This window comes from Rhyacophila brunnea, unplaced genomic scaffold (assembly GCF_057557595.1).
Source record: "Rhyacophila brunnea isolate RB1 unplaced genomic scaffold, BYU_Rbru_1.0 scaffold_17, whole genome shotgun sequence".
NCBI lineage: Eukaryota > Metazoa > Arthropoda > Insecta > Trichoptera > Rhyacophilidae > Rhyacophila > Rhyacophila brunnea.
Genome location: NW_028232827.1, coordinates 35,042,818 through 35,061,831, shown reverse-complemented (window position 1 = coordinate 35,061,831; position 19,014 = coordinate 35,042,818). Strand labels below are relative to the sequence as shown.

Sequence of the window (19,014 nt, the reverse complement as noted above, 5' to 3'; positions counted from 1 at the left end):
TCCCGCCCTTCTGCCGCACCCAAGCGACGCTCAATCTGCCTACCCTCACGAGACGTCACTGTATAGCACTCACCTGTCTGATTACAATAATCAACATTGAATTCCAGGATCCCTGGGTGGAGTTGCAAGCCTTTGCTTGGGCTGCAGTTTCATAACTTTGATTGAAGTCGTCTACTTCTGCTGCATCAGAGTAATCTTCTGCAAAACTAGTTTGTCAGAAAGTCAACCGAATACTTCTAAAAAGACAGTCGTTGAAGAAGCTAATATCGTGGAACCGATCACAGTAAAAACTGGCAATGGTATTAAAGTAAGTCAATCATTGCATGGGTTAAAAGCAAAAGAGCTTCTCTTCATCACTTACACATTGAGATATGACATACAAAGAATGACATCCCTGGTCCCTGATTGTTTAGAAAAAGGCCTTGGTGACAGAAGTCACATTATTCATTGAAAAATGTGAGTTATTACACAACAGTCAACTTTGTCAACGATTTTCAGATGGTTTGAAATGACTTTTGGTACGAGTACCCAACAATTTTTCATTATATAGATTAATGCCTTTAAAATCTTAGAATATTTAACTCAATTGCAAAATGTGAGTTATGACTCTAGGCGACTCGTTAACTTCAATTATATTATATTAATAGAGTTTACTGAGCTACTTTGACCTTTGTTATTTAGTATAATTTTAACATTTTAGAGAGTGGTTGATTGATGTGTATTTCAAATGTTTAGAGAAGCTCTTTTAATCTAATCAATTTCGGGCATTTTGGATATAAAAAAAACTGTTGAGTCTCGACTATTAATTCACAGGCAGTCTGGGGTTACGCGAGAATTAGCAAAAACTTGCATACAGTTACAATGATCTACCTTTTTTTAGATGCATTGTAATATTTTTTAACATACATACCTAGCTAATTAATATAATATAATATTTCGTATCCAAAGATTTTCTTCGGTCTAGAAAAATAATTAAGAAAACAACCTACAACCGGTCGACAAACATGATATTTTAGAAATTACAGTTATCTTTGTAATATGTATGAGAATTAGTTTTACTTAGATGATTTATAAGAAATATAATTTCTCTAATCTGTTTTATTACAGGGTACCTTCGTTGGACCAGCGTTCTTTAGCAAAACAAAAGAAGATGGTATGCAACCAAAAAGAAGACTGTCTTTCGTGGACAATGAATTTTCCATTTAAGAGCGTACTACAGTAGGTGCGACGAAATTTCTTACTAGTCGCCAATCAGAGATCGACAGTCGAGGTGTCCGCACGTCGATTTGTTTTGTCATGGTGTCGGATGAAAATATTCTTAAATCGTGTAAAGATGACTAAAAAACTTTACGTACGTACTTAAAATAGTAAACATGTCTATGAATAGGTATACAATTTTTTTTTTTAAATTATTAATAACCATGTCTTTGCTTTTTCGTACAAGGTGGTTGTTAGTAATTCTGAAGAATCACAAACACCCAGGCTTTGAGAAAAACACATAAAAATTGTGTGTCCTGACCGGGAATCGAACCCAGGAACTCTTGGGTGGAAGGCAAGCGCCTTACACACTGCACCACGAGAGCCGCCTTATATAATTATTATTAGTAATATAACAATAAACATAACATTAAATGGACGCATGTTGGCTTTTTATGACAAATTATATTTCGTTCGGCAAGCGTCATTTGCACAATCCGCGCATCGCCTAGCCACGATCTTTTTAGACCATGCCTCAACTGAAGTATAGCCTTAAGCTTATTTTCGATGAGGTCACAGTATATATTTGTAATTTTCTCAAGCATTGGTGTTTCTGTGATTGTTTGGCTACTACTTCTCTACTGCTTTGATACATATTAATAGGTAGGTACTATATTGTAAATTTGTAGTAAAGCGAAAAAGCGGAAATATTCCGTTGTTATGTATGTATGTAAAATGATTTCATTATTATTGAATTATGAAGGGGAATCATTACAAAATCTTTTTTGAAAAAAATACGACACCTGGCAGAAATCGAACCTGCGTCTTTCGGGATCCGCGCCCACGCACATTGACCACAATGCTATAGGCTTCCTATCTAACTGCGACAAATTTTAACTAATGGCTCTTACAATTAATACTCTCTGAAGCGCTTTCTAAATTGAGTTACTATTGGCAATCGGCTTTTATATTTTAAATAAAAGTAGGTATTAATTACTTTAATTACTTACCGACGTCACGGATATTTTGATTAATAGCATTGTGGTCGATTCCTGCAGCGCAGCGCTGGTTGTCGTATTTTTTTCAATTTTTTTTTTCTATTGGTTATATATTTTCTCAGAAGTGTTTTCAAATTATGTACTTATGTTCAATAAAAAGAATGTTACATTCTTAAATCTTGTGATATTGGTTGAATAAAAAAATAGTTAATTAAACTATTAACAAGTTCATGTAAGTTACAACAAAAATCTTGGAGTGATCCGTGACGTCGGTTAGTAAAATTAAAGTAATTAATACCTACTTTGATTTAAAATACAAAACCCGATTGCCAATAGTAACTCAAGTTAGAAAGCGCTTAGAGATTATTGTAAGAGGCATTAGTTAAAATTTGTTGCAATTAAATAGGATGCCTATAGCATTATGGTCGATGTGCGTGGGCGCGGAACCCGAGGACGCAGATTCGATTCCTGCTTAGTATCGTGTTTTTTTTCAAAAAGATTTTTCTATTGATTATATATTTTCTCAGAAGTATTTTCAAATTATGTAGTATGTTCAATAAAAAGAATGTTACATTCTTAAATCTTGTGAATTATACGTTGAGTAAAAAAAATAGCTAAAATTTTATTGTTTAACACAATCACTGCTTACCTTTTAATTACCACATTTAAATAACACGTTAATTATATCTAATGGTCAACTGCTCCAAACGCGCCAGTCGCGGTGTTAGCACTAAATTTAGCTGGAATGATATTGTTTGAAGTAAGATATGCCTGTCATAATAATATCGTATAATTATTATTACAAAAACAATATTTTTAAGACGTATTGTTAATCAGCGTATTTCCATTAAGTATGTTTCAGTTGTGAAAACGAAGCAAAGATATATTATTGAAGTTTGCAGTTTATCATAATACATAATAATTTAGAGCTTCAGTATCGTATGTGGAAAACATAATTACTAATATTTCAAGTCTAGTGGCAATGATATATCGCAGCTTTCACGTTACCAACGAGAATAGATTTCAATCATTTTTGTTATATTAAATTAATAGCATGCACGGTTTGTAAAATGTTGTATACGAAAAAAATATTAATAAATTTACAATTTCTATTAATAAATTTTACGCTTAACAACCTTTTCCCCCCCTTTATGATGCTGTTGTTTGTATTTAAATATTTATGACATTCTGGATCAAGACTTCACCGGATATATCATAAACCAAATATACGGTACGACCAAAGCCTGAACAAAAACGATGCATGAGTGCGAGTGAGAAAGTATTCGGCACCCTTATAATCTCTGCGACACGCGCTAGAGTAAGATAAAAGGTCTACATATGTGTGATTTCGTTTCCAAAAGTATCGCCGGCAAATCGTGGTGAATCGCTTCACGTAGCCTCGATAACCTGCGAGCTCGTGTTGCTAAAATTGCTATTTTGTGTTAAACATAAAATCAGTGGTAAATATTTTTAGTTAATTAAGTAGAAAAGATGGTTCTGTTTGTTGTATTAAAATATGGTAGCCGTTCTGATAAGCAAGAAGATGGTATTACGTTTTATAGGTAAGTTGATAGATGTTCGTGATAATTTATTTGTATATTATTATATATTTTAATATCAGTGACCTAGTGTTTCTTTAAAATTACTTAAATTATGGATATCTTTACCTAATGGTTGCATTTTGACCGCTTAAAAATACTATATAACGTAAAAAAATAGAAACTTATATTTTAATTCTGAGCGTCTAGTGCGAGCACTTTGGGCGAGCACTAGCGAAATGGTCTATGGTCTCGAACATTTGTAGACGAATGCGTTCGCTCGCCCACAAACCAAACGCACGGCACGCAGCTTCATTTAGCAATGCAACGGGTGGCGTCTAGATGTATCTATAGTCTATGGGTACAACACTTAGTAATGAAGACACTCATAATAAGAATGAATACGTCAAGTGGAGGTGTTGGGGATGAAAATCACCCGGTAAGAACGATTCAGGGGGCTGTAAAATGCACAGAAAAGAAATTTTATAATACCTAATAATCATTATTAAAAATATAATATATTCAATTAAATTACGTAAACTAATACTAATGTTGAAATATATAAACAACATAAGTGAATACTGCCTGTTTGGGCCAATTTTGGTAACGCTAATCCCATACAATTATTATTCCTAACCTACCTCCCACAAAGATTGTAGTACGTCTAGCGCATCTATTCTATACACAAGACTGCTATAAGCCGCTATCGGCTTATCGAGGGTAGCTTATCATATTTTTGTATTGAAAATCAGCAAACAAGTCGGTTTAGAAATGAACCTATCAAAAACAATGCGAATGACGAACAGCATAGAATCAAAAATATCAATCGACAACGATGTACTTACCTACATAGAAAATTACACCTACCTGGGGAAACAAATTTGTTTTGACAGGAAAAACAATGAGCTGGAATTAGAAAGAAGAATACAAAGTTCTTGGAATAAATACTGGAGCTTAAAGGAAATATTTAAAGGCGATATGACAGCAAAGATAAAAACTAGAGTGATGAACTCATGTCTCCTACCATTCTTAACATATACCTGTCAGACCTGGAGATACTCTAGCATAGTAAAGAACAAAATCACCAGCTGCCAACGCGGTATTGAATGTAGTATGCTAAATATCAACAAAAGACAAAAAATAAGAAATATTTCAAAAGCCACAGACGCTCTAATCAGTAATCCATGCTCAAAGACTTAAATGGAAATGGGCGCGTCATGTAGCGCGACTACAAGATGAGAGATGGACAACAATAATTACTTCGTGGAACGGCCCAAAAGCGAAACGCTATAGAGGAAGACCCCGTGCGAGATGGCAAGACGACATCATAAAGACAGCGGGCCCAAATTGGCTACAAATAGCCAAAAACAGAGTCCAGTGGAACTCTTTGGAGGGGGCCTTCAACCGAAGAGGGGTTCTTACAAACCAAGCAAACTAATTACATATCACTGTTTAATTTATAAACATTATCTAATAGTATTATATACAAAATAAAAAATCTTAATATAAGTATATATATGTATTACACAAAAATATAAAAAAATAATACTAATTAATATTATAAAATCTATAAAATAAGTAGATCATACAATCATAGATACATATATATACATAATAGATATATTCATAGGTTATAATATATATATTCGTTGGATATAGTCAATTAACTCTTTGTAAGAAATAAAAACTTTAAACTTTTATTTGTAAGAAATAAAAAGGCTTTTTTATTTTATTTATGTATTGAAATATTATAATTGTTACAATAAGTTAGCAGTCTAAACTGTCAAAACTGTATATCTTGCTCTAAACGTTTACACAGCTAAGAGAGGTGCTGTTAAAACATAGCAGGTATTGTAACAATTACAACTAACTTATGGTAATTGTTACAATAAGTGCTAATACTTCGATATAAAAATATTAAAAACTACCCTAAATAGCTGCTGATAGCGGCCGATAGCAGTCTGTATAGAATAGATGCGCTGACATGTTATAAATAATTTAGTTACCTTCAGATCATAAAACCACGACTAGTAGTGAATCCAATCCCGAGCCAAAATCTTGATCCCGGGATTTAGGAATTACGATTTGACGATCCCGGGATTGGCATTTTTTTCAATAGTTAATATAAAATTTCTATATATGTAAATAACGTTGATAAAATCGGTCAAAAATAAATTTAGTATAATTTACACAATTTAAGACATGTATTGTTAATATTGTGTACGTTCAATATTGGAAATACATAGGTATAATGGAGTAAATAATATTGTAATATGTATAAATAATAATGTGAAAGTAAAACAGTTTTATTTTTTTAAAAAAAGATAACAAATACAAGTTCAATTAAAATTAAAATAAAAATGACAAATGCATTAAAAAACATGGTGGAATCCACTTTGTTATAAGTGCGAAGCATTGTTTTTTCCAATCTTTCTCATTTTTATTAATTTATGTGAAAAAAGAAAATGAATTAGGAACACATGGGTAATAAATTAAACTTCATTCACTCAGTTTATTTGTAATTTATTTATATGTTATTAAAAGTATTTTTTCTGTTTTATTTTTATTTTATTTTCCATAAAAAATGATAAAAACTCAATCCCGAAAGTTTCGGGATTATGTTTACCAATCCCGGGATTCATAGGTATCGAAAATAGTTCGGGATCCCGGGATTGGAATCCCTAACGACGAGTGACAAGTGACATGGCCCGCCGCGCCTATCAATTCAAATCAATAAATTCATACTATATAGCCACTATAAGTATATTGTAACCGTAAGACTGATAGTGCTAGTGGGTGAGTGCGGGATAACGGAGCCATCCGAGCGCACCCGCCTTATCAACATTAAATGTTACTACCTGGGTTGAATCCCTGTATACCCCCACCTGCCTCAGCATCCAATTCATCCCCTTGCTACAGTCTACTAAAAAGTGCCGCCACTAGTTCTGTGTTTTTAATATTTGCGAATATTTTTCCACACTATAAAAGTTTTAATTAGTAATAACTAAAGAACACTACCTAAAGTTACTTATTTTCTTTATCTTATCATGTCTTGAACGTATAATTTGTAATGTCAGGTACGTATAAATAAATACATTTGATTTTGAAAAAATATTGTCTATGTGTCTTTGTTACATTTAAATTAATATTATATTACCTAACTGTAATTCGCATGTTTATCCCATTTTTTTTTTATTTAAAAGAAAAGTAATAAGTCATATGTATAACATCGCTCAAGTTTAACAAGTCTAGCTTGAACTGAAAATTATGTCAATATTAGGTTTATTTACTACGCAGGTGCATGCATTTCCCCAGGTAATAATTTCCCAGGTGAGCTTATTCCCCGAACTAAAATCAATCATGGCGCAGTCCATCCAATAAATATGTGCATCCCATGTGCAAGTGTGCAACGCATTTCCTGGTAAACAACCTTTGAATGTCATCCGGGCAACAGCTGGCGGTCGACTGCGCATCCTCCCTGCGCAGGAAAACCTTCTTCCGCTTTTCACAACATCTCACTCGAGAACTGTCAACGCACCGGCTAGCTCGTTGTGCTGGATTTCTTCCGAATAATAACTAACACTCCACTGAATATCTGTTTGATTGTGAAAAATATTCTTGCAGTGTTTCAATATTGAGCTTTTTAGTGTTGTGGTTTTATCAGGAGTTTCTTGCTGAGTTATTCGCTGTGACAAGTTTGACAAGCGACGTGTGATAGAGTTCAAAACAAACAATCAAATACATACAATAATTTGGGATGAGTGTCGTCAAGAAATCTGAGAATTTAGATTATACACCGAGGGAGGTTCGTTTTGTGGACCGATTTGCTTTATTCTACGTACTTATTTTGCTGGGACTAGTTATATTCCGATACCTCGTTCAACCATTTGTTAGTTTTTTGACAAATGTCAACTATTCACCGAATGTTACTGAAGAAATGGCGGAGGACGTGATACAAGCAGTAACGGAGAATTTCCGTGCAGAAGTTTCCATGAAGTCTAAGCCTGTTTGCGATAGGATGGGCGTATTTTTTCTGGACAACGATCACAACGCAAATACATTGGGAGTTTGTTTGGAAGCTGGTTTTCATGTGGGGAAAAAGATACCACCCAACAATGCATCCGTGACGCTTTTAGGCGTAATTGTTGTATTTCTGTTAATATCAGCAGTTTTCTCCATTTACGATGCCGCCAGTGTTATAAAAAATTCATTACTTCGCCGCTCTGGTGATACATACGATGGCGACCAGAGAAAATGCTCCTTGGTTGAATTCGCAAACGCTAGGCATTCCAGAAAAGAGTCATCTGTAACATCAAGCGAGCCTATTGTTATCCTATCGAGGTCTGTTGCTGGAAGGGCAGCCAGTTTGTGTCGTTATGAAAGTGTTGGAAGTGCTTTTACCAGGATGAGGAGAGATTCTGTTGCTCTGGGAGTTGGTACACCGATGCCAGGACCTGGACTTCCGACCGGAAATGATACACCCAGTACACCACCCATTGGACCAATCAGAACTCACCTCAAGCTTATCGGTAAGTTGCCACTGTTACTTCAAATTAAATGTCACAACTAGTCATTAAAACTAACATAGCTTTTATTATAATACGTACTATTGTAAAACGAATTTTTATATAAGAAATTTAATACTGTATTATTAACTTGATTTACAGGTAATATTTTAAAAGCTTAGTATTTAAAGCTCTTTATTACTAGTAGGCATGTATAAAATCAATATGCAATCCAATACAATATTCGAATCTATGATTAATTCTCATTATGAATTTTCTTTTGTTTTTTGCTATAAAACACTTACTTTTCAAATTGTCAATATGATAAAACGACGATTTGGCGCCACCATCTGAATGCGAAAACAACTAGATAATTTCCTTCTTGGAGCCGGTTAATATGAATGAAATTCATAAAAATATACATATTATGTACCTACACTACGGTTTGCAGCATTCTGTTGTCTAATCGAAATAATTTTAAATACCAATTATTAGCTAACAGAATTCATCTAGTTATATTGGTGTCCAAATGGCGTCATATACTAATGAAATCTCGCTGAAGCGACGAGCTTCCATTTCTAAATTGTAAATTGTATTGCATATTCAAATATAATGTCATATACATCTGAAATTTTTTCGTGTGTCATTTAGTCAATACATTTGAATTGCCCTTCGAAACATTCGATTTTTGAAAATTAAAATCATAGTTTGATGTCAATGCATACCTTAGTTTGATTAAAAATTATATTGTCGATTTCCATTTTTCAAAATACGTACATAATGACATACAGTCTCATCCAACAAATCTGCCCTTGTGTGGCTACATTGAAAAAACTGCGTTTCTGGACTATGCCAATTTAAAAAAATATATAATATTTGTTTTATGAGCTCAATGGTAGATCAATGAAAACTGTAGTGTTTAATAATTTACTTTTGTTTAGTTTTCAAAATATAATATTATATTGGTGGACCATCCCATTTCAGTCGCACTTCGACATTCGCCCTTCAGACAGGTGCAAACACGTTATTACGATATGTATCCACACCATGTTACGCTTCCGTCAAATCACGCCCAGTAAGGAAGAGTCTATCCTGGATGCACTTTCGATGCAGCTCGATTGATTAAAATGCATCCGGGGCTATAGATAACTATAAATTACCTGCCCGTCGATTTGCGCACATCACTAATAAACTGTATCGACTACGCACATATTTGTTTGCGTAGGTGGGTACACCCCTATGGAGTTAGAGATAATATAGCATATTTATCTACCTATCAACTTCCATATCGGAATTTTATTATTTACCAATATGTACTTACATTTTTACGACATTTGGGTATAAAAAATCAATAATGTTTAGTAATATTAATATATTACGCATATTGTAAATCATCATCAGCACGGTCAATCCACTGCTGGATGAATGACTCCTCTAGCTTTTTCCATTCTCCTCGGTCCTTTGTTCTTCGCTGCTGCCTACATCAGCTGTCAAACATGATGTAGTGGGTTTTAGGGTGACTCAATGGTTTTTTAATTTCCCAGCTGAGCGACATGTGCAGCCCATTACTATTTCATCACTTTTGTGACCCCTATCACGTCGCGTAGTTTTCTGCATGTACCTTTCGATGTCATGTTTCACATATATATTTGAGGACAATTAGCACACATTGGTTGAATACTTTACGCTTCAGGCATAATGGGGGGTCACAAAACTATTCAGGCGCCCAACTGTGCTCCATGCCAGCTCCAGTCCTGTAAAAAATCGTAATATTCATCAATTTCAGCGCTCGAAGTAAAAAAATTTACAAGCCGGAGCGCTCGATAATTCTCCAAAAATATTACCTAACACAGTTGTCTAATTTTATGCAAACTTTATATAAAAATATTAGATTTTATGTTATGTTATGTGGCCTATCTAGTTCAGATAGTCGAATTATTTTTTTCCACGAGACTGTTTGATTGGATTTGATTTAACTGTTTTGATTGGTAATTACGACAATATCTCATGTCAGGCTCACCAGGCACCAATAGCGAGGGCTGTGCGGCTGGTCAATGCACTCCCTAGAGATATAGACATTTTTAGCGATGCATTAAATATTCTGTTTTTAAAATTCTATTTTATTGTTAAATTTGTGTTTTTTTTTTAATTAAAGTTGTTGTTTTATTTTTTTATTTCTTTTCCATAAAATTAATTTTGCGTAATTTTTTTCCTATACCTTGTTTTTTCTCAGTTGAGTTACTTGTACCTTGTATTCTAAATGTCATGTTGTGAACGTCTTGAATTAATAATTTGTTATGTGCTCAACGTGTCATTTTTTTAAAATAAATAATATATGTACCTACTGCATTAGTATAAATAAAAAAGACAATCTATGAGTCCTCACTCAATTTATCGAGTCCGTCACGAGACGTACTACTCCTGTCACAAGTTCTTCACTCGACATACTGTACATAATAATGTTATTCCACTCGAATTGAGTTTCTCAATTCATTAAGAGAATTAATCTCTTCGTCATATCGATCTCACCAGTACATCATTATCCGCGATTATAATATCACGCCGTCATCTCTATACAGTATATTATTGTATCAATCAATAAACTCTCCTCCAAACATCCACGTAACAACGACCTTCTATCTCTTCCACATCATCCACCTCCAAACACTCTATAGATAATATTTAGCGGCTTTTCAGGACGCCGGAATCAGGTTGGCTTTTATTCACATGTGATTTACGCTGTAGTATATCTACACGTATAATATAATAGCATTAATTATTTAGGTTAAGGATTTTTTATGTATAAATGAAAGAATTTTTCCACGGCTTATTTACATTTCTTGTGTATCTGAGACCCAAATAAAACCACATTTGTTAATATTTTTACTAAGTGTTATCATTTTATTTGATGACGGATTATTTTCTTTATCTATCTACTTGAACAACCGTTTTCAATTACCTAATGCAGGTAAATAGACGCACACTTATATTTATCACAAAAAATATATATATTAAAAAAACAGCTCGATAGAAAAAAACATTTATAGTAGAGAGCGTATTATTCTTTTCAAATTCTCATTTACTCTCTATTCTCAAGATAAAATATAGTTAAACACCGTATAGATACTTGGATAATTAACTGGGTCACTTTAGATCAGTGGCGAAGGGTGGAGGTTGGCTTTATCAGCCATAAATATTTATGCGTATGACTGATAAACTTTATCAGTCATACGCACATGTTTTCATTGAAATAAAACGACAATTTACCGACGGTGATAGTTAGTTTTTAAAATTCAATTAAACCCTGCGAAACAATGCCATAATAAATAATAGTCAAAAATAGGTACTAGTCTATCCATAAAATATCTAAAATTATGCGATTAATTCATACAAACTTTGATGTTTATCTATCATAGTTTGGTTAGGCAGGGATTAATGATTTTAAAAAAATGAACCAACAATATGTGTAATATGTATTCTTGATTCAACGAAAACAAATAAGTATGAATGAAAAAGTATGCACAATTTTGTCATATCGCCCAAAGTACACCAAAACTATTATCGTTTGGTTAGGTAGGGTTTAATTGATTTTAAAAACTAACCAACACCATCTGTAAATTGTATTCTTAGTTCAATAAAAACAAATACGTATGACTAACAATCTAACAAAGATTAATTTGCACTATTTATAGCGGATAACAGCCTACCGCCACCCTTCGCAACTGTTTCATATAGTAACAGTAGGAGAAAGAGAGGGAGAGCTATTAGAAGAAGCCGGGATCCATTCCATATCTCGTAATGATGATGGATACAGATGATTCTTTCTAGTTACATTCCACAATAAAAAAGTGAAAAGGAAAAGGTGTTAATCCACACAATCAAATTTTACAGGAGGAAAAAAAACGTTTTTGTTATGGTTTTCGGTCAAAGCTAACATATCATCATCATCATCAGCCAGGGTCACTCCACTGCTGGATGAAGGCCTCCCCAAGCTTTCTCCAACTCTCTCGGTCCTGTGTCGTTCGCTGCCACGTATTTCCGCCGAACTTTACCAGTTCATCAATCCAGCGGCTTTTAGGGCGACCCTGTGGCCGTTTCGTACCCCTTGGGTACCATTGGATGACGGCATTTGTCCAGCGGCCGACCTTTCGGCGAGCAATGTGCCCCGCCCATCTCCGTTTCAGCTGTTTGGCAACGTCTTTTACATCGCGTACTCTTGTCTGCTTCCTAACCCATTCGTTTCTCTTACGGTCCTTTCTTTCCAAGTCTTTTTTTCCACTTCACTTAAATCGCTAAATTTAGATAATAATTCGGCATTTTGTAGCTAACATCCTTTGAATACGGCGTGTATGTTCCAGTGGCAAAGGGTGGAGGTAGGCTGTTAATATTCGACACAAATAGTGCACATTAAACTTTGTCAGTCATATGTATTTGTTTTTATTGAACTAAGACTACAATTAATTTACAGATAGTGTTGGTTCGTTTTTAAAAATCAATTAAACCCTACCTAAATCATAATAGTTATGGTATGCTTTGGGCGATCCGACAAAATTGTACACACTTATTCATTCATACCTACTTATTTGTTTCCGTAAAATTATGAATACATATTATTACACGTCATGTTGTTGGTTAGTTGTTTTAAATTCATTCAGCCCTACTAACCAAAGCATAATAGATATAAAATATTATTCTATCTATAAAATATCCAATATTATGTATGATTTAATGGCATAAATTTTGATATTTTATAGATAGACGAGTATTTTTTGATAATTTATCCATTGTGGCTTGATTTTCGCAGTTTAATTAAATTTTAAAAACTAACCAACACCATCTGTAAAGAAGTGTAGACTTAGTTCAGTGAAAACAAATACGTATGACTGACAAAGCTTGGCGTGCACTATTTCTGTAAAATCTTAACGGCCTACCTCCACCATCGCCACTGGTATCTTTAATGTTATATTATCCTATATAGCCTATTATGTAAACCTTTCTACAATCGATAAGTGTTAGAAGCAAGTCACGTTATTCTCTATTACTCAGTCGCCTTCTACTTTTCTTAAACAACTTCTTCTACACGACTGTTTACATATTTAAGTAGGTAGCTTAAAAGCTCGTTAAAATTTTCATGTAAGGCTTCGCAAATCGATGACGTACGTACATAGTACGCGAATCGTGTTTGACGTACGTATATCGTAAGTTAATATGCCATCATCATCAAGAACATCTTTATTTTAATGTTTATAATTATTTTCCTAATGACAGCTTCCCGACTAACTTTCTTCAAGGCATGCTCGCCTTTCATTCTCTTGAAGCTCGTAGGTCACTTTCCAATCCCGATATTCTAGAAAATTTGATTTGTATGCACCCGTCAATTACATGCGTGGTCGCAGCCATGACCTATTTTGGGTGATAGCTGTTTCCTCATGTCAGGCTGACCAGGTACCAATAGCGAGGGCTGTGCGGCTGGTCAATGCACTCCCTAGAGATGTAGACATTTTTAGCGATTCATTATGCATTATGTTTTTAAAGTTCTATTATTTTATTGTGTAATTTGTATTTTTTTTTTAAATTATTGTTGTTTTTTAGTTTATTTCTTTTCTATAAAATTATTTTTTGCTTTGTTTTTTTATCTCTAAGTTTATTTACTTGTACTTTTTATTCTAAATGTCATGTTGTGAACGTTTTGAATTAATAATTTGTTATGTGCTCAACGTATCTTTTTTTAAATTAATAAATAAATAGTAGCAACCTAGGTCAATCTGATGCTGCTTGAATGTATCTCCATGCTGATTCTATTCATCTCGGTATAGTTGCATTTTTCTTTCTTTTGAGTGTAGTGTTCGTCCTGTGTACATGACCAGCTATCTAAAGTGGTCAAATTGACTGCACGGTATGTGGACTCATATTATACAAATAGTACAATTTCTTGTATCTTCGTCTCCACTATGGCCGTGTATTATTTTATTGTATGCTTTAAAACTGTCACATATTCCATCCTGCCCCATGGATACAACCATTATTATATTTGGATTTTGCTTCATGAATTTAGAGCAGATACTCTATCTCTGGTACTATTGAAAGGAATTAAAAGCTGTTTGTCCTCCTGACAATACTTCTACAATCAAAACAATGCACATCGTCTGCTTCCGGAAAGTTTCAGGCATTTTAATATATCAACAAAACTCCACGCAATGTCAAACACACACTGAATTATGGGCGCGGGAAAGTAAATGTGGGGGAAGGATTTTAGTTCCAGCAACGACCGTAGTGACGTATAAGACTTGATATAGAAGTCGCACTGTAGATTATATACCTAAGGATATGCTATTTTGATTATAAAAGATTTATGTAGTTTCCTTGCTTTTTTCTGGCAGTTAGTCTCGATATCGTGAACCTGTAATATAAAATTTGTTAGGATGTTGTACGAGCTTTTTAAAGAGTATTTTTTCTCTTTAGTGTTAATATTGGATGATTCGCGAAATATCAAATGTTTATGCAGTAATAGTGTGGAAATCTTAGGTAATTTTGACATGGCTGCTATTTTAGCAGTTTTTAAGATTTTTCAATGATTCACTGTTATACCAATATTAAAGAGTTACGATCCTATGCACTAGTAACTAGAGCAGAGTTGGCGAACCTTTTTACGTAAGCGGGCCAAAATTTCCCAAATATTATTTTTCAACTGTCTGGCGTAGCAGTTATGGGGAAAATGGTTTTTGAAAATTCTATTAAAAAATGATGATGTTCTAAATACCACTTACAGATCAAAGCATATAGAAGCGTTATCACATTTTACAATTACCGACGCCATAAATTTCGGTCTACCAATTTTGAAACTGTCTGCCAGAAATACTACCACTAGCTTCACCAAGTTTATGTCTCATATTATTTGGTGCAGTCATTTTTTGTGGGTAGGAATCTAGGCGCGGCATGGTGTATAAAAGTATGGTGAAGCCGGCAAGTATGGTAAAAAGGTATGCTGAAACAGGTTGGTAATCAATTTGCGGCAAAACTTCCACGTCAACATTATATTATATGGGTACGTTATAATGACCAAAGTAAATCCTCCGTGATGCCTTGCATTTTTTTTTATCGCATCGCCATTTCTCGTGAGTTATCGGCTGTTGTCGGCATGCTTCATTCAGTTGTAAGAAGAAGCCAAATCGTTGCCTATCTCTACTTTTAATATATCTATGGTAGGAATGAAATTGTTTGTTAATGTACTAATTAGTTTCATTCTTTACGCACAAATTCACACTAGAATTGCTCCGATCAGATGAGGAATTCACTCCCTACAGTGGTTTCAAGCATTGTAAATCCACCAAAATTAGAGGTTCGCGGTGCGGCGTTCCCCCCTGCCTGATGAGTTTAGTGCGATAATATACCTAATATGTGACGCATACACACCGACCTACGCAATTATATATTAAACGTCAAGAAGAGTATTTGCCTGCTATTTTTTATATAATGCGATCTGTCATTTATTATTATAGTAGGTACCTACCTATTTTTCTTCAAACGCGTGCCATGCAAAATCATCTCGCGTGCCACTGGTTACACGCGTGCCATATGTTCGCCACCACTGAACTAGAGTGTATAAAATTCATAATTTGACATAAGTATATATTGTTACTTTAGTGAAGATAAGGTGGAAATAAACCCATTATCATTGTTCCTCGTGTAAACCAAATCACAACAACCAATCGGTCTGTCTGAGAAGTGATCTGGTTTAAGTAGTTCATTCATTTCTTTCAATCCATTTTTGTATTCTGTGATTTGTCGTGTAAGCATATGGATAGTAGATTTATGTAATTACGTGATAATTACATACTATCATTTATTTTTGTCCAGGTGGTCGCCCTGCTCCACTTCTACGCCGATCGTCATTCCCTGCATCTGCCTTAATGTTGGACGCAGCAGACCGTCGAGGATCCATCGAGAGCGAAGACGATTCCTCTCCCGACATGGGAAGGCGCAGAGTTCGGATCATTCGCAGACACTAAGCAACTTTTACGTATCCGGAGTATGACAGACGTCGGACCTGTGAGTTTTATCTTTAAAATGTCGACACGTGAAGGTAAATTCACAATCCAACACAGATTTTGCGATATCGTACGAATATAAAAACTAGGGATTGCAATACCGAATAAATATACCAATACCGGTATTTCGGTATTTCCTATTGAATACCGGTATTTGTGAAATATATGAAAAAACAGAAGTATCTACCAATAAACATGGATATAAAAATGTCTTTAAAATATTAATATTGTGTATCTAAACATGTACATAATATTTGTAACCCTTTACAAATGGTAAAATACGGTAGAGATACTGATGTTTCACTGATGACTGTGACAAATGCCTAGTAGTTGAATTATTAGTACTCTCTTCTTCGAATGATCTTTCAATAAATTTATATTATGACGTATGTATAATCTCCTCATTGGCGGATAAATATAACAAAATTAGGCACAGGCAATTATAGTGTATAATTATTATTCCATCATGAAATATTTGTATATATACAAACAAATGACGTAACCCGACAAAAAATTACAGTCCTCTTTAAAACTTTCATGTTAATTAGTACATTTTGTTTCCACTAAATACCGAATATATCGGTATTGTCTGATTTTCTAAAACTGGTATTTCGGTATCGAAAAATAGTGGAATACCGGTTTTCAAATACCTGTATTGGAATCCCTAATAAAAACACAAGTCTGACGTCTGTCTACAAATCTAAAATGACTTTTTCAATTGAATACTTATTTTTAAATATTATATTGCTTACACCGGATGATTAAGAAAGCTGAAAAGCTCCTGGTCACGATAGAATTAAGTATTAATTGAAACTTTCAGATATGAGACCTGAGCCTGTCAAATTGGATCGATGTAATAAAAAATATTATTTTGACATATTTTTGTTTTTATTCAAAATATAGTTATTATTCGACAACTACATAAGGAAACCTTTAATTATGTATTGCTATTTTTTAGTCTAGGCTGGGAGGCCATAGTGTATTCTTCAGTTAAGGTTTTAATTATACATTAAGATAGATACTATATAATGTACTTATTTAAATATTTATTTTGACACTTGGTCATCAAAATTTAATCTTGATTTTAAATTACTAATACATATTCAGACATTAATATTATTTTAATGATTTATACATAATAATTAATATGTTTAAAAGATCTTGATATATACATAATACTACTATGTAATACCGATTCTGTAATTTTTTAAGCTAGAACAAATATAAAGATGACTGTCGTACCAATCGTAATAGTGTCGCTAGATATCAAAAGCAGCCAAGTCCATAATAGATGAATAGGAGAAAAACAGCTTTTTGTTTTCTCAAATACACAGTCACAAGGGTGAAAGTTTATATTATGTCGAGTATAGAATATTGAAAATTAATAAATTCCACATTTTGAAAATGCATAAATGTTAGAAATCAGTTGTTCTTCAGCAATTCACAAAAAAAGTCAAAAATACCTAAAGGTGGACTTGGCTGATTTTGAAATCTAGCGACACAATATACTTAGTTTTAAAAATATGTAAAAGTAGTTGTAGATGTTTTATATGCATGTTAGGAATAATCAACTATTGTACTTTATATTAATCAAAGCATAACCAAGATGCTTTGATTTACTAAGAATTTTTAAATGTATATTTTGGTCAAATGATTACAGTGTAGAATATATCCTTATATTAGAGATGATGTATACAGTATTTTACAACTATTTTTTGCGCAAAACGTTACAATAATTTGTTATTTATTTATTTTAAAAAATCCAATAAAAAAATTCGTGTTAACAGTCACTATTTCAAAAACTCTGCAAGCTTTAAAGCTCTCTCGGTCACCAATTTTCAAAACGATATCTACCATTGATTTTCGTAACGCGTGCGACTTATTGATAACATGCATTTATTTTATAGACTCTTTGCTAGATAATACTGCCTACTTATTGCTAATTTCAAGAATCCAGTATTAAGCGCTTAGACGCTCATGCTTTACCACAAGCTTACCTGCGCAAACCAGTTTGTATCGAGAAGCCCGTGTGTATGGACGGGAAAACTGTAGCTCGCGCAAACCGAAAAGCCCTGTAAAAGTAGTTTGCACAAACTTTATCGCGCAGGCTAGTCGCTACCGTCTAGGCGGCGCATTAAGAGCCTATTCCACAAACAATAACGAAAAATAATGATGTATCAATTCTCATAGAATTTATAATATCAATAGTATTCAGGCCTAAGTGGTCGTACATACTATAAAATGACTCACATCTTAAGAGGGGGTCTGATATAATATATTACAATGTATTGATTTGTAACGAAATATGTATGTAAGAGGTGTATATAGTTAAGTATGACATCAGAAAACCAACATAATAATAGTATTTTTTCGAGAATAAAACAGTACAATATGATGCTACTATACTAAAATTGATAATTTTTAACGAAATTGTTTTTTAACGAATGTGGGGGGGGGTTAAGAATATAATATAATTTAAACAGGGGGTAACAGATGTGATTTGAGACGATTGAGAAGTCATGTAACATAGACGACCTCTAAGTAGTTATAATAATATTTTAGTAAAATAATGTATAATACCATGTTTGCAATGTTGTCTTATTTTGATTATGTGCGAAATACTTTCATATTGCGCTTTGATTTACATTATTAATTAGGGTTATATAGATAATTCGATGTTTTTAACACACAATACAACCGTAGTTAATTTTAAAAAAGCACGTATGGT

General features: G+C 33.6%; 1 protein-coding gene across 1 annotated transcript; it reads left to right on the top strand.

Moving 5' to 3' along the window:
* The first annotated feature begins 7,250 nt into the window (after positions 1-7,250).
* LOC147074002 (uncharacterized) lies at positions 7,251-17,164 on the top strand. The gene is made up of 2 exons (XM_085944474.1): positions 7,251-8,262; positions 16,096-17,164. The coding sequence occupies exons 1-2, from the start codon at positions 7,491-7,493 to the stop codon at positions 16,245-16,247; spliced, it is 924 nt and encodes a 307-aa protein (XP_085800600.1). The 5' UTR covers positions 7,251-7,490; the 3' UTR covers positions 16,248-17,164.
* The last annotated feature ends 1,850 nt before the right edge of the window (positions 17,165-19,014 follow it).

What these genes read in the sequence shown, in the direction of transcription:
- LOC147074002 (XM_085944474.1), top strand. Translation starts at nt 7,491, where the DNA reads ATGAGTGTCGTCAAGAAATCTGAGAATTTAGATTATACACCGAGGGAG. An exon ending in AACTCACCTCAAGCTTATCG is followed by an intron (nt 8,263 to 16,095) that starts GTAAGTTGCCAC and finishes ATTTTTGTCCAG; the next exon opens with GTGGTCGCCCTGCTCCACTT.